At 38.2% G+C, this 16,557-nt stretch overlaps 2 protein-coding genes across 8 annotated transcripts in view; one reads left to right on the top strand and one right to left on the bottom strand.

Moving 5' to 3' along the window:
* pip4k2aa (phosphatidylinositol-5-phosphate 4-kinase, type II, alpha a) overlaps positions 1-7,417 on the bottom strand; it is a 32,809-nt gene extending 25,392 nt beyond the window's left edge. The window contains exons 1-2 of one of the 3 annotated variants that reach the window (XM_067485964.1): positions 7,095-7,416; positions 6,412-6,945 (exon numbers count right to left, since the gene is read on the bottom strand). In XM_067485964.1, the coding sequence (XP_067342065.1) occupies positions 6,412-6,552 (141 nt within the window). In that variant the 5' untranslated portion in view covers positions 6,553-6,945; positions 7,095-7,416. Of the gene's footprint in view, positions 1-6,411 lie in introns of all 3 variants that reach the window. The other 2 variants (XM_067485966.1, XM_067485967.1) reach the window with 2 other exon arrangements.
* A 188-nt stretch (positions 7,418-7,605) lies between these two features.
* On the top strand, positions 7,606-16,476 carry armc3 (armadillo repeat containing 3). 5 transcript variants are annotated; one of them, XR_010911713.1, is made up of 17 exons: positions 7,606-8,284; positions 8,546-8,606; positions 8,755-8,899; positions 9,178-9,303; positions 9,518-9,586; positions 9,723-9,898; positions 10,090-10,284; positions 10,809-10,992; positions 11,149-11,301; positions 11,391-11,499; positions 12,225-12,474; positions 12,679-12,815; positions 13,039-13,207; positions 13,361-13,458; positions 13,872-13,885; positions 14,383-14,541; positions 14,868-15,003. XR_010911713.1 is itself a non-coding variant. In XM_067485958.1 (17 exons), the coding sequence occupies exons 2-17, from the start codon at positions 8,559-8,561 to the stop codon at positions 15,474-15,476; spliced, it is 2,361 nt and encodes a 786-aa protein (XP_067342059.1). In that variant the 5' UTR covers positions 7,606-8,284; positions 8,546-8,558; the 3' UTR covers positions 15,477-16,476. The 5 variants fall into 5 exon arrangements, 4 of the variants coding, with proteins under 4 accessions (XP_067342059.1, XP_067342058.1, XP_067342060.1 ...); XM_067485958.1 differs by lacking the exon at positions 13,872-13,885 and adding an exon at positions 15,270-16,476 and having other exon boundaries at positions 8,782-8,899; positions 14,868-15,030; XM_067485957.1 differs by lacking the exon at positions 13,872-13,885 and adding an exon at positions 15,270-16,476 and having other exon boundaries at positions 14,868-15,030.
* The last annotated feature ends 81 nt before the right edge of the window (positions 16,477-16,557 follow it).

Here is a 16,557-nt window from a genome sequence, read left to right as displayed (position 1 = left end):
GTCAAGTATATGCAAAACACAGAACAGGCATAGTATCCATGACAGGACACCAGGGAGAAAGCCATTACTCTCCAAGAAAATAAAACAACCAAACAAAAAACCCTGCGGCATGCCATGTCAATGCACCTTGAAACTCCACAACATTACTTTTGCACAGATGAAATACAGTTACTGTAAATTTGTTTGAGAAGAATACACAGCACTATGTATGGTGTAGAAAGAGAACTGCATACGAACAAATAACATCACCCCAAAAGACGGTGGAGGGAGCATCCTGTTTTGGGTCTAACTTTGCTGCTTCTGGACCCAGACCACTTGCCATTGTGTAGGGGAAAATAAATTCCCAAGTCACACGCACATTATCCAGACTTTGTACAAGTGGACTCGCAGGACAAACTCAGGATGATGTTGGGAACATCTCACTCTGACATTTGCATTCTCCCGACCCTCCCGAAAAAGTCAGGAGAATTTCAGGATTCTAGTGCATGTGTGAAAGAGGCTTTAATAGAAGCTGGTGATACAGCAGGACAAAACAACCTAAATATTAAAGTAAATGCATTCAGACATATAATACCCAAGAAAAAAAAGTACATATATTATATGTAGTACCTGGTTTGAGTACAGAGCTGAACCTGATAGAGATGCTGTGAAATGACCTCAACAGACCTGTTTACAACAGACATCCTGAAAATATACTATAACTGAGCTGAAGCAGTTTATAAAGAAGGGTTAAAAATTCCTCCTAAACGTTTTCCAAGTGTAATCCACAGCTATAGGAACTAGGTTGTTCCTTCACGGGAGGTCAAATTGCGAAGAAGGCCTCTGTGCCATAGTTGCTCTGTGATTCTCTTTCACGCTCTGGTCAGTCTCATATTTTCACCGACCATGTCACACTGACAAACTTCTTCCTCGCATATTCACACCCCACACTGGCATTTTACAAAATGATGCATTGGGTGTTGTTAGCATCAGACTGAACCCTAAAACCGTGCTCTTATTTTCAGTTCCGTTTTTCTTCTGATCTTTCTTGCACTACCTGCCCACATTTAGCAAGTTTTTAACTGTGCCCCATGCCTGTGATTTAATATGAATAATTTTTTATATCTGTTACAATGGATTTATGTGGCTCCCCCATAGGTATCCAGTGCTATGCTATGACTGAATGTTTTTTCTGACGTATTCACTATCAGCAGACGCACCAACACTGTTCGCAATTTGTTTTTTCAAGTCATCTTTTCAGACATATCAGTAAACCAAGACCACAGCAACCAGCGTTAACTCTCTCTAGTTAAAAATGTATTATTAGATAGTAAACATGCTCTCTTCTTTGGTGGGGTTAAGACAGTCCTGTCAATGTACTCCAACGCACCATATTTGTATAAAGTTGAGCTTTAACTTTTTCTGTCACATCACTGTAACAGGAAAAGTTGATATTTAGAGACATACTCCAGAACAAAACCACAAGGTCTTTCCACAAGCTGCTCTGTCATTGCATCAGGGTGCTAGAATGAGAGACTGCAGCTTCTCTGTTTTCCTCACCCATAACATCACATGTATTAGCTGTAGGTCAACCCTGCAGATATTTATAGAAACTTCTTATGTAATCCACAGAACCAGACACAGCTACTCTAAGACAGACAGAGCGGCAGGACACAGTAAAGAAAAGGGACAAAGAGGGGCAGAAAATGATAGTGAGCCAGCCAGATTGACAGGATGATACAAAAGTGGATGCGGTAAAAATATTAAACAAATTTTGCAAGATAGGTAGAATTTCGTGGAGATTCACAAAGTGGGGTATAAAGTGCACACAGCTGAAATATAGCCATAATGCAGAAAAGTTACATGGCTTATTCATTTTTATGACAGAAAATATCTACTACAACTTGAGTTTTCTATACTGTCAGTTCTATCGGACCTGCTAAACTTAAGCGATACATAGTGCACTGAGGGTAAACCCATTTAAAACGCATTTATAATTCCAATAAAATTATGATCATACTGAATGCAATTCAAACCATGGGCTCCCTGTTGCAGTTTCTTTAAATTTCAGGACCACTGGTTTGTGGAACATTACAACCTCATGTCAGCACAACTAAAACGCACTCTTAGTGCTGAAGTTAACAGGCTGTAAACTCTGTATGAGCCCATGTTATGGGACAGAGAGTGAGTCAAAGTTCAGTGGAAAGATATGACATTAAAAACATTAACATGTCTTATGAAAGACCACAAAGTAAGGAGTTTATTATGAGCTCTGAAGCAGGCCTTTTTCACATATGAACTCTGGACAAAGTCAGGAGAAATCAACCTTGGACATTGTCCAGAGTTCGTTTGTAGAACAGGCTCTAAACAGCATGACAAACTGAACAGGTGAATCTATGTCATTTAAAACATAACTAACTGTATACAATTATAATAAGTATACTGTTTTTGCCATTTCAAAATAAGGGAATACAAACTTCTGCACCCAACTGTACTATCTTTAAACTGAGCAAGTTCCGGTGGCCTCTCTCACTGATAGAATGTTCTGAGAGACAGCCCCTCCCTCTACCTATTCATTAGAGAGAGGGTTACATAGGATCACTCAATGATGGTGACTACATTCTGTGTTTTTAATTCTTCTTAAACTTCCCCCAGTGTTAAAGTTCAGGACTATTTTTCATTTCACAAAAATTTATATATTTAAGGGAGATGCTGAGTTGAGTCTATGTAATTTTGGTGTAGAAGATATTCACTAACTTGTTTGTGATCTTAAAACAAATGAATCCCACATAATTTACATAAAACATTAATACCCCCAGAAGATGGTGTACATGTTATGGTGGACAGTGGTCAACATAAAAAAATTAATTCTGGCCCTAATCAACAAGCGTTAGAACTTACAGTGTATTACAGCTTGTTGTGCAGCGTGTTAACCCCAATCCACCACATTAAAACCACCAGGTTAAATTAATATTTGGGCTGCTGTTTATAGTTTCAGTTTGGGTTACTTGAAAAATAAAAACAATAATAAAGCAATCATTTATTCAAATTTGTTCATTCAAGATAAAGATATACAAGCACAGTATGCTACCTCTGAGTAAGTATTTCTGTTGGGCTGGGAAAAAAGAAATGTAGACTCTATAAAACACAAAAAGCAACAATTTGAAATCACTGGTATTTGTGATCATTATGATTTGTGATTTTATTATTGTGCTACACTGGCTTGTATAGCCAAACAACCCTGCCAAGGACCGAAATGTGTTCACATGTTGGTTGTGTTGAGTTGTATTGAGTTGGCCTCAACAGCCCTTCAAGTGTCAAAAGCCCTTAGCAAATCCACTCATACAGAACAAAGTAAACACGGATAACCCCATCTTACCCCATCAAGGTCATTTTAAGTTATTTCTTCAACAACATGCATAAATATGGGCCCATGATGCACGTGCATAGACAAAAGCTCAACATACTAGGCATATGCAGGTGAAAAAATTATTTAAGGAAATGCTGCACATATACTTAGTGCCTTAAACTTAAGCTTTCCAACCCATGATACATTTATTTAAATGCCAACACATTCTGACATGTTTCTATTGCCACATTGCTTTCACATTCCCCAGGCATTTACAAAAAGAACTGACAGGCAAGCCAGGACTACATCCTCACTGCAGAGATTTACAAATTATGTGAGGAGAAGGCTGTAAACTATATTCTGATCTCTAAAGAAAATTCAGTACTTTGGCACCCTGAAACAGAGAATCATCTTTCTACCATTGAGGTAGGCCAATTGTATTTTTTTAGGAAACCATTATTTTTACTATATGCTGTTAAAGCCTGGATCCGTTCCAAAACAGTGTCGTGTTCCCAAGAGTCTGGTGCAACAAGTTAACACCACTAATTACAAAAGGGTTAGAACTGCAATCTGTAAAGTGTTTTGTAATACTCCCCCACTGCTACTGTTTTACCAAGCTATCTTTTTGAAGAATTCACAATGGGCCATTACTTCACCCCCTGGAATGCTGTGTCATTTTTCTGGTTATTTTACTATTGAGCCAAAAATATTTCCTTGTATGTTATTTGTCATTTTCATATTGTCTGTATTGTTGAACATGTCCTTGAGTGCAACTAATGACCAAAGCAAACTCCATGTAAGTGTTAGTATATTTGGCCAATAAATGTGATTCTGAATGAAAAGGGCTTTAACGTAAGACCAACAGTGAAAAGCTAAGTTGTTTTTGTTTCAACTTTCTGAAAGCCACTACATTCATGTAGTATATATATATGTATACACATTATTTATCTATATATATAGTTAATAGAAATATATACATTAAATGATATAAGACAACAACTGATGCCAAATAGGGCAACTTGTTACCATATCCTGTGGACTACTAAAACTGCAGTGTCCCCGGTTTGTTTCTGGTCAATGACCCTGAAACATGTCACATGCCTTGAGACTCTTCTGCTGTGTCACTCTACAATTATCTATGTACAATAAAAACAGTTTTATGGAAAGTAATCTTATGACCACAAGGCAGCTGTATCACTAGTCTGTTTCAAACCCAAGATGTATGTTTTGTCTGTGTCATATTTGTAATACCAATAGTTAAATAAAGTAAAATTATGGCAAAGCCTAGGTTCAAATACTTGTTTGGTACAATACAGCAGTCAAAAAACAATTAATATTTAAACATATTGCAGAGTTACAGCCAGGAAAACATTGGAGAAATGCAGCTATTAATAAAACACATATTCAGTGATGCAGAAAACAAAGGTTTGGCCCTTTTCAGTTACTTTAGCTGTGTAACATGTTAAAGGCTCTGCAGGATGAAGGGATAGTTTAAAAGTATTAGGGTTATGGTAAAGATGTGCAGCTTGAAAACTCTATGTTGAAAGACTGAAACACACTCGTTTGTCACAGCTTTATTTTCTCCACACTAACAAACCTTTCACCACAAAAAGAAAGAAATACTTATCAATAGCTAACTTACTGACTAGTCTCCCTACTTAGCAGTTTCAGTTTTTCCAATATGCTACCACAGCACAATTACTGTAATTACATTAGTTTTCAGAGGAAGCAAAAATAGATAGAAAAAAATTATATTGGATAAATAGCTGATATAATAAATAACAATATAATAAATAATAATAATAAATAATAAAATATTTTTAAAAATTAGTATTTTCAAAACTTTCAGGCATTTCAAGTGGCATTTAAAAAAAAATACACATAGAATAAAAAAATAATCCTTTGAATCCACTGACTGAAATTTCAAGCTATCAAGGGGCTTCACACTGATGCCCGTAAAGAACAAAATAAGACATACACTCAAAAAAAACCCTTTTTATGCCATTCGAGCTCATTAAATGTGACTATTAACCAATACCTAATTAATAATATTATGAATAACTTACAATTGACATCTATTATAAAACTAGTCAAATTATTTATATTCCTACTTCGACTAGGTGGGCAAGGTGTACTGTCTCTTACCGTCAACTGACCACTGCCACATGCAACAAATCAGTATGACGCCCCAGGAAGACATAAATTTAGAGCAAGAAAGCTGAGCATCACTTTGTTTTAAAGGGCCAGAACTTCTTTCCATTTTATATAGACTATAGAATTGTCATCATTTTCAACTTTAGCTGTCCTATGGGAACAATTAACAATTATCAAACTAACATATAAATAGGAATGCACTGGATGTATAAATGAGTGTTGCTATTCACTTAGAGCTTAGCTTTTTTGTTTACATGATGAAAAGCAGAAACAAGCTCAGAGAAGTATATAGGAAAATGTAAGAAGGAACATAAAAACTAGCCCATGGATTATATGCCTTAGTCTACTGATTGACCGTTAATTTCTTTGTTATTTATAATAATGTGTGTAAAACTGTTTGTCTGGTAAAAACTTTAATACTTTGAATTTGGTGCCAGAAATATGTGTATGTCCTCTGCTTTCCAAGTTTGTTCTCTCTCTTAACATAGGAGTGGTGCATATATTCAGCAAATGAAGAAAAGCAGAGAAAAAGAGATAAGCTGTCTTGCATGGGAAGATCCGCTCTCTCATGACACAGTGCCCTAGGAAAGCTTATCCTACGTTTGCACAACAGGAAGCCAAAAAATGAGTTTACTGCTCAATCACACACAAACGCACGCACACACACCGTTACTTTTGTACAAACATCAAAAATCATGCTATGGCTGTAGCTGCACTAAACGTACTAAACCAAACGAATCGTTTGGTGGAAGGTTCAGCACACTTGCTGCAGTTACACGTTTCTACTGACAACAGCTAACGGGACAGCTGTCAACTCATGCTTGTCATTCAAATGCAAAAAAACAAAGCAAGTAGCTAAGGCTTAAGCTGGCACATCAAAGGTAGGAGGGTCGGGGGACATAATATGCGCATTAGATGGTCTGACTCACCGAATGGTTGACTCCCCACATAAGCACGCTGAGCAGAGGGTCGCTGGCACGGAACAGCTTGACTTTCTGAGCAACGAAGTGTTTTTTCTTGGTCTTCGTTTTGCTCGCAATAGATGCGGCGATGCTGCTCGCCGAAGCCATCTTTAAGCAAACTGGTTGGTTAATGCAGTCTGTACGGTTTTCTAGGCAGTGTCTTCCCTCGAAGCTGGCACAGTGGCCGCCACCTCACGAATCCGTAATACTAATAACCATTTAGTCTCCTCGCAATCAAATCGCCCCCAATTCCTTTCTTCATCCAACGTCCCACAAAGCTTAACTTACGATATTGTCCTAACGTTACCTCGACAAGGACTGATATGAGGAAATGCGATTTGCGATAAAGTTAATACTGCTGCTCTCCTTCACCTAACAGTCCGCCGCTTCTTTCAGCACACATCACAAGTCTCTTCCTTCCTTGACTGGTCTGGACTCTCCGCACCCCTGAGATGTGAGGTCTCAATGAGCTGGCGTTAGCATAGCCGATTAGCTTGCTAGCTAGGAAACGTCAACGACAAATAGAATAAAAACAAGATATAAGCAGAAAAATGGTATGCCAAGTGACAAATCAAATTCAAGTTTTCATGCGCCTTAAAAAAATGTTCAAAATGACCCAGTGACAATGCTGAATGGGTAACGTAACGCACCTAGCTATCAGCTGACGTTAGTCCACCCGAGCATGGCTAGCGAACCAGCTTCGTAACGTTAGACAACTGACGGCACAAAGCAGAACCGGACTCCATTCACTGTTCACCCGCTAGCTACCATTAGCCTGCAAGCTAACTATTCACATTAGCTAACACTGCAGAACTAGCAAGCGGCTCAGCCCTCCTCCTACGCGTTTGTGGTCAGTCCGGAGAGACGACAGAGGTGTATCTTGTCATGTTCTTATCCCGTTTGAATTAAAATGCAGAGGAACACACAATTATACATTAAACCAACGGGTGGCAAACTCCGTTTGCGGTATTGAGGCTCATGTGTGCCACTTGTCATCTGACAGCTATAGAGGGGAGGTGACAGCTTGCGTTTCGCTTCTGCTGCGCGGATTCGCTGCAACCCCCAAGAGCCTATACTTAATTTCTGCTTTGATAATAGCTCACATGAGCCTTTTCCTTCAATGTGTTTTTTAGATTTCAATTCCATATTGATAATATAAGTGTTATAGAGATGTTATGGATTAAATCACTGGATGAAAAGCATTTGCAGGTGGGCTTATTAGAGCGTGGGCGTTCGCGTTCTTTTTTATTTTTTATTTTTGGCTGTTGTGCAGCTCGTGTAATAACGCATTAGCTGTAAAACCTGTACATAAACCCTGTCCCCTGCCTTGCTTGGCTAGCTTTAGCTTGGAATAATCTGAAGCTCATTTCAGGCAGTCCAATCATAATACTGTGTCTCTCATCACTGGAGGTAATGTCATTCTGGTGCATGCTACGCTGTTTCCACTAGCACGTTGCTGTGTACAGTGCCTCTCTAGAAAGAGGATGCCACGTTATGCTTGTAGTTGTGCTGTAGAGCCCATTTATTTTATGATTCCTCACAGCAGCACATTTACCTCTTGTGACCTGCGTAGGACGAACCCGCCTTGCTGGTTCTGAAAGGGCACTTTTTTAAGTAATGATGGAGACACTGAATAGTTACAAACCATGATTCAAAGCCACGCTATAGATCTAAATAGAATTCACTGAAATCTATAGTGTGTGAATTAGCCCAACGTGGCACCCGTTGCCTAGCAACGCGCCGTCAACCTCCTTTTCCACAACAGTACTCTCGCTCTCTGGTTATTCGTCGGCTGGCATGCTAATAAACCTTGAACCTGTTTATAAGTTCGGAAAAATAGGTAAGTCGTGATATATAATTTGGATACGGATTTGGAAGTGTGCCTGTTTGTAGGTCGAGCTATAATTAACGATAATATTAACTGATAATAACCAAGCCAAGCTGAGAAGCTGCTCGGCAAGGCTGTCAGGTTAGCTTTGTTGTTGAGCTAAAGCATAGGCATGGCTGCTGTTCAGTCAATTGCATCCAGCAGCTGTTGGGTGGCAGGCTTCAATCGATAAACGCTGACAGAGTTTGTTAAAATGTAGTTGTGTCTCTTTAGCCTAACGTACGGAATGGGCAAGAAAGTAAAGAAAGAGATTGAATCTCCATGCAAGGAAACAGTAAGACAATATTAAATTCTAATGAAAGCCTTCTTTTAATTTCTTAAAAACACAACAACTAGCTAACATCTTTCTAAAAATTACACTATTCACGTAAACTGTTGCTGAAACACTGATAATTTCAGGGCAAGAGTAATAAAGTATGTAGGCTTCTTTGCTCTCTCACTGCTCTCAGTTCGAAGCACTACCTGTTGTTGGCAAAACCCCAGCAACTGTAGTGCTGCTTTTAAGTTCCCCTGAAGAGGACATCCTAATCAAAGCCTGTGAAGCAATCCACACATTTGCAGAGAAAGGTACAGTAAACTACACTCCCCACCATTTTTTAAACTTATGAGCAGCCTTGCAGATGGCAAGCACAAAAACACACACATTAATTGTGACTGACCTCATTATTGTAAAATCTGCAATAATATAAAATTGATAATCATTTTACATATTTTTCTATAGAGCTTAAGCTCAACTTCTGCTGCATTCCTCATTGTTAGCTCACCTTGTCACTGACGCATAGGCACTCAGGTTCTATGTAGCAACATGCTGAATTTTCCTGTTCAATATCTCCCCCTGTTGATAGGAGACGAGAACAAGGTTTGTCTGCTGGGACTTGGGGCATTGGAACCTCTTTGTCAGCTCATCACTCACAACAACAAGCTGGTCAGACGCAATGCCTTCATGGCTCTGGGCATCATGGCCACCAATGGTGTGTCAGGCAACAATATGTCATGAATTTCTCTTGCTTACTAAGGGTTTAATGGTTTACTGTACAACTTATGTAACTAGCTGGCATTAGAATGTCCTGACCATATATGTGTTTGTCAGAAAATGATTCTGGTTTTAATCATTTACTCAACTGGAAAAATGACAGCTCACTGAATAACTGGGTGGTTAATTTTGTCTCTTGTCTTTATTTAAAGGTGATGTAAAGTGTGCTCTAAATAAAATAGATGTCATTCCATTGATTATAGACAAACTGTCAGTTGAAGGTGAGTCAAGATAACTACACTTAAAGTACTTTTAATATTTATTGAATGCAAGCAACATTAATAGCTAATATTTGTATTGCCATTTTATTTTTAATATTATGAATTTACATGTATTCTCATTTGTCTTCTATTCAAGATGATGCAGTTATCCACGAATTTGCAACACTGTGCCTGGCCTCTCTGTCTGTGGATTTTGTCTGTAAAGTCAAGATCTTTGAAAACAAGGGCCTGCCACCTTTAATCAAGCTTCTGTCCAGTCCAGACCCAGATGTTAAGAAGAACTCAGTAGAGATAATTTTCAATCTAGTTCAGGTGAATTATCCATCTAAAAGAGGGAATAAGGCTGTGTGGTTTTATGGCTGTTTTGTATAAGTTACATATATCAGAATCTGAAAAGCCACTAAATACAGTTTGAAAGATATAGTTTTGGAATTTCTGAACTTCAAATAGCTCTAATGATTTTGCTGTCCTATTGTATCCTCTGTTTTTCTGTATATGTAAAGGACTACCAGACTCGTGGGGCATTTCATGAGTTGGGTGGGATCCCTCCACTTCTGGATCTGTTGAATTCAGACTTTCCTGTCATTCAGCATTTGACTTTAAAGACGCTCCAGAATATCACCACTGATAAAGATACACGGAATGCCTTCAGGGAAGAGCATGGGTTTGAGAAGCTCATTGATATACTTAATAACACGGTAGGTATGTGTGTGAGACAGACCACATGAATTTGTAGTAACACGGTAGTGTTAATAAAAATTAGAGAAAAATAAAGAGAGCTAACATTTGCTTAAATAACTACTACTTTTAGCTACAACAGTGCACACAGATGGAACCAACTTCCTTTCAGATACATTAAGTGCTCTGTTCTGCATGTTTATTTGCTCAACAGGGCCATTTTACAATACTATACCTGTATTTCTGGTTTATTATTATTTTTGTTTACTTCCATTTTTTGGGAATTTTATTTAAGGTTTCATATTCATATTATTATGTTTATATCCATTTTTTTCACCTTAATTAATCTCATTCTCATTTTTTCTTGGTTGTGTTATTCTAAAGCATTACTTTGCCAAGACTTTTGAACTGCCTCGGTGTAATATACTATATACTGTATATACAGTAGTCTATACCAACTTGGCTGACCTTGCCCATACATTTGTGTAGAATTAGCACTTCTCTGCTCCTATGACATCTATCTATATAATTTTATGTCTTACAGGAATTTAGCGACCTTCATGTTGAGGCTTTACAGGTAGTGGCTAACTGTTTGTGTGACAGTGAGTCTGTTCAACTGATCCACAAGGGTGCAGGATTGACTAGACTGATGGATTTTGTTCTTACCTCAAACACGCCTGAAATCCAGTCTACTGCTGTTAAATGCATCACCAGGGTTGCTCAGGACTGTAAGTTAGATTAAAACAAGACATAACATTTTTTTTAAAAAACATTTTAGCAACCGGTTTGACAGGCATAAGTGATATATACAATGCTTATTTATGCTATGTGTATTCTTTTAATTGTGTATGTTGATTTCAATTGGTGCATGACTGTGTGTTTAGCTGAAAATCGCAAACTGCTCCATGAGCTGAGTGTGGAGAAGGTTCTGGTAGAGCTTTTCTCTGGGGCAGACATTGCTGTAAAAACATCTTCCTGTCAGGCTGTGGCTGCCATGAGCTTACACCTATCCAGTAAAGACCGCTTCAGAGACCTAGGTACCTAGACATTCATGTGCTGTAAGCACCATGACATAGCATACTGACTACAGTGAAGTGTGAATGAGTGGGATTTATCTGTGTTTCAGGGTTTATTCCTGCAGTGATACAGGGATTGAGCAGTGGGAGTCATGCACTGAGAGAGGCAGCAACCTTGGCCCTCTCTAACCTCACACATAACAACAAAGACAATGCACTGTGAGTGACAATCTGAATGCTTCCTGCAGCTGTAGATTATACCTGCACAATGTTCAGGAGGACTTTTAGACCACTCTTCTTTATAGAGATGCTTTAGATTAGCCATATTCTTAGGGTGTGCAGAAAGAATGACTCTCTTGAGGAGATTCCATTAACACATGTTTATGTTTATCAGCTGAAGATCATATCACATTTCATGACCAATTTATGTAGAAAACCAGGAAGTTGCAAACAGTGGGATTACTTTTTCTTGTGACTATTTATGTGCACCAATATTTTTATTATTGTTATTTTTGAATAAGTCTTTCACAGTTTCATGGATGATTAAATGCTTAAGCTTGCTCATCATGATTTTGTCTCACTAAATAACTCTTTACCTCTCTGCTCTGTCTTTGTCCACTGTATCGTGTTTGTATTCTACAAACGTCCCTTCAACCTACCTATAATTGTCTTTTACTGTTTGACTTTATGCATTATTTCAATATTAAAGTCTCTTTCAGTTCTACCAGTTACTTTCAGCTCCCTCTTATTATCCTTATTTCTTCCTTTGTTTCTTTCTAATGTTTATTTTCTCTTTTATTATTATTTTTTGTACTAACCAGATTAATCTCACCTACTCATTTCAGAAATACTATGTTGTGTTCAAATTTGATTGTGTGAGACAGGATTTAGAGTAATCTCTGCTTTGCTTTAAATCTCTTATCTATTTCTGTGGTTTTCTCCAGTGCCGTGTATGAGGCAGGAGGCCATAAAATCCTTGTCCAGCAGCTCAGTGAAAGCTGTTCTAGGACAGTGGCCAATGCTGCTGCCACACTTAGCAACATGGCAACACTGGAAATCATCCGATGTGGTATCTTGTCACATGGAGCCATGCAGGCTCTGCTGGAACCCCTAAAGTCCACAGACACACAGGTCCTGATCAACACCACGCAGTGTCTTGCACTACTAGCTTGTGATGCAGAAGCTAGGGCAGAGGTCAGTGTTTATGTTTGTGCAATTATTCAGAATTCTGCCTCAGTCCGATGTTTGCAATTGACTAGAATATTATGAAAGTTAGTGTTTTGCATAGAAATAGTTATTACATTTTTAGATGTTTTTAGATTCTGTAAAATCTATAAAACAAAAAGGTGTATGTATTTGTACTTAGCAGTATTATATCCACCCCCATGTCCTATGTAGCTCCAAAGGGCTGGAGGCCTTCTCCCACTGGTAAATTTGCTGCGATCTTATCACAAGGAGGTGTTGAATAATGCATGCTTTGCAGTGAATGTTTGTGCCAGTGATAAGCCTACCGCCGTGGACATGTGCAAATTTGGGTAAGAAACAGATTATATGTAGGAGGTACATTATTGAGTTCTGTAAAGTTACTGTTACAATAATGTAAAGCACAGAAGGAGCGTAATCTATTAAATAGCCAGTAGATGGCACAATAGTACAGTAGGTTGCATGGCTGCTTTTGACATGTGTAGTACTTTGTTAATATATATGTGTGCATTTTGCGTATCTAAGTATCCTTTTATAAATCTATGTGTGTTTCAGAACCTTGGAAATACTTCAGGAAATCAACCAGTCAGTGAATCGTAGGAGCAATTACAGCAAGTTGGCCATGACAAGCCTGCTTAACTTCAACTTGTCTGTTAAATACAGCCTAACAGGTCATTTGGCCTCCACTGATATAATAAGTGATGGCTTCTACGATGCTGGAAAGGTATGTGCACTGCTGCAGTTTATATGTTTCATGATTAAATTAAACACATTCAACAGTGTGATCATGGCAACAGATATTTGTTTTGTACACTGCATATTAAGCTACGCATTTCATAATCATGGATAACATAATGTACTTGTCTCTTAATTTTAGGCTTGTGCAGGTCAGAGGATTCTGTCTTTAGAGGAACTGTCCAAGCAGTCACTCAACCAGCATCGACCAATCATTGTTGTCAACCCGGAAAACACAGAGTATGAGTCCCATATCCAAAAATATGTTTTTATGCATTAAAGAAGATTTTGTTGTAATAATTGGATTCATTAAACACATTATTCACTAATACAGATGTCATTCGCATGTAGATATCTTACATGTTCCAACTTTAAACAAGTTTGGAATTTGAAACTATATACAGGGAACTCCAAAACTATTACAGCTAACTTGACTCCTTACAAAAAAAAGTAGAGTAAGAGTAGACTAAGAAAATAACCACAACAACCACACAAGGTTCCTATTTAACCAGCTGTACTATAGTTGTTGATAAAATTTACTGTGGCTGTGATTGATACCAACCTCCCCTCATCTGCTTCCTCACAGTGCTCATTACTTCCTTTTCTTCTCTTTTATTCCCATCTCCCCTGTTTCCTTCATTGTGCATCCTTAGTGCGGCCTCACAGGGTAAATGATCCCACTTTTAAAAGATTTGCAACACATCCAAAGTAAAAGGGCCTTTGTATTTAGATGAATGGACTGAACTTACACCCACAAACATGCACACATGCATGTACACTCATGAGGATGCAGCTGAAGATGCCAACACACTCACACACACACACTATAGGTACAATACATTTTGATGAATAGACATTGCCAAAAGAGAAGTGCTCTCTTAGGGTACTTCAGGACCACCCCATTTCCACCCTGCCCCCTTCAGGATTCACACAACTTCTCTTGCATTCTTAAAAAGGGTGTTATGTGATCCTTTTGCAGTCTCATTCAAAGCTTTTTTTGATCCAATTTTAACTTTTTAAAGCAAAATGCCTAACACTAAATGTTTAGCATTGCCAGACAAGTGCTCACTGGGCATCTTCAGTTGTTTTTCTAAAATATACAGTAATGTAGTGCATTTCAGCCACAACACATATTTATTTTTAATTGAATTGTCTTTTTTCCAGAGAGAAGAAAGAATATAAACAGAGAAATGAATCCAAGCCTGAATCTCCTACAGAGAAATCACAGGAGATGAATGATTTCGCATTGCAAGGTCTTATTAAAGAGGCTAAAGAATCCATCCTTACCCTGCATGAACGAGAGCAGTATGTTGCTTTGGCCAGGTGATGGGTTAATGCAGTCTGTATGTAACCAACATGCAGATATATGATTTAGATGAAAAAGTCATACCAATCCAAATGATGGGAAGGCATTGTTTTCTAAATGTTCAAAATCATTGAATTATGTAAAAAAACGTAAGCAACAAACTCTAGAAACTATAAATTGTTAACACATTCATCAAGTGTTCTAACTGCATTATGAAATAAAGCTGCACAACATAGCTGACGAACAATAGAAACATGAAATTTCACAATGCAAAACAAATACTTTACACAGTTTTTACTTTTCTGCATTGTAATGGGTTTGTGTGCATCAATTTGGGTGTCAGGCTGGTGAGTGAAGTCATGGGTGGAGCAGTGAAGATTGAAAAGATGCACGAATTCCCATGGGTGTTGCACCTCAGTGAGCTCAAGTTTCAGCTTCAGTCTAATGTCATTCCCATTGGCTTGATCCGCAAGGGAATCTACTGTCATAGGGCACTTCTCTTTAAGGTATTGACTTACCAAACACAGCATTGTAAGCTTTCTCTGTGTGTGCCAATTTTCTCCATTTTGATCTTTCTTATTTCCCTCCTTCCCTTTGTAGACTATTTATTTCACAAGCATCTTTAGACATACTGTTTTGTCATCCTCCCTAAATTCTTCCCATGCTCCACATCAAAGATTTCCTTTTGTCAAATTTTTCTTATTTTCAAATACTGTATCCTGACCTGTGTGTTTGTATTTTTTAGTGTCTGGCTGATTGCATTGGATTGACCTGCACGCTTGTTAGGGGTGAATACAACCGGGCTTGGAATGAGGTGCTCCTCTTTAATGGCAATCACTCCAAGATTGGCTGCTCTTTACACCCCTGCCGCTACATAATTGACCTTATGCATCAGCCTGGAAACCTACTAGCTGCCAATACCACTGCAGCTGTGCAATATCAGACCATTTAGATCATTGTTTAGAATATTTAGAATAATATGCTGTTTATTTAAATTGTATTTGCTAACAAATAATATTTTCAAACTGTTATTGGCTTCATAATATTGGTGTCCACACTAAATTAAGTGTATGTGGTTATTTCTAGCTGTCATTTGCACCTTATTTAATCAAAGTAAAGCTCGTTGAGCATAATAACACTGCGCTCTGACACGTGTCTTGTCGCCAACAAATCCTGCCACTCAGACAAAAATGATATTCATTTAAAACCAACACACACCCCTCTGCTGGAGTTCTTGCTTTTACTAAATTAATAGGTAATTGTTTTAATTAACTGATTTTAACACATACGAACTGGCTTTGCAATGCTTTAGAGTTATAAGATTGCTCCTTTCTTTTAAGGTATATGTGCCACTGGCTTTTAGCACCAAAACCCACAGAAATGAAAAACCAACATCCAAGTATACAAGTCCAGCTCAGGATACAGTTGTGGCACTGAACATACCATATTTGATCGACATTTACCTTTTAGAGTGAATTTGACAGCGAACATTCATCCCCCTTTAAAACCACGTTTTACCATTACACGAGGAGGCAAAGGCATTTGTTCTATAAGCATTTCCCTAAAAACAGAACAGTAACGAGCACTAAAGAGTTCGACTTTAAGACACTGATTAAGAAAAGGTGCACAGGAAGGAAAATCCTATTAAAGGAATTCTACTACTTTAGCCTAATGAAACACTGACGACTTTAAAAGTTCACAACATAAACAGAAGATAATTTATCATCACAGATGAGCCGAGTAAATACCATATTGGTTTTAAACAGTTGTTTTCCTTTAGTCTGGGGGATGTTGGCTCAGGCTATGTGCACGTCTCTGCAGGCAGGTAAACAGCTACTAGGTGTTAATGGGTACTGATCCACTTTGACCTCTGTGTGTAGGAATCAGCACAGAGCTCAAAGTGGACTGGAACCCTTCTCCGTTCAAATGTTATTAAATCCCTGGCAGGTTATTATCCATCAGACAGACCTGGAATATGTCCTGGCTCTCAAACTCAGTTTCTTCTCCACGTGTCCAGTATTGTCCAAGTGACT

Source organism: Channa argus, chromosome 19, assembly GCF_033026475.1.
Source record: "Channa argus isolate prfri chromosome 19, Channa argus male v1.0, whole genome shotgun sequence".
NCBI lineage: Eukaryota > Metazoa > Chordata > Actinopteri > Anabantiformes > Channidae > Channa > Channa argus.
The sequence above is the reverse complement of the archived record's forward strand: the minus strand, read 5'-3'. Positions and strand labels throughout refer to the sequence as shown.

What these genes read in the sequence shown, in the direction of transcription:
- armc3 (XM_067485957.1), top strand. Translation starts at nt 8,559, where the DNA reads ATGGGCAAGAAAGTAAAGAAAGAGATTGAATCTCCATGCAAGGAAACA. An exon ending in AGACAAACTGTCAGTTGAAG is followed by an intron (nt 9,587 to 9,722) that starts GTGAGTCAAGAT and finishes CTTCTATTCAAG; the next exon opens with ATGATGCAGTTATCCACGAA. An exon ending in GTCAACCCGGAAAACACAGA is followed by an intron (nt 13,459 to 14,382) that starts GTATGAGTCCCA and finishes TCTTTTTTCCAG; the next exon opens with AGAGAAGAAAGAATATAAAC.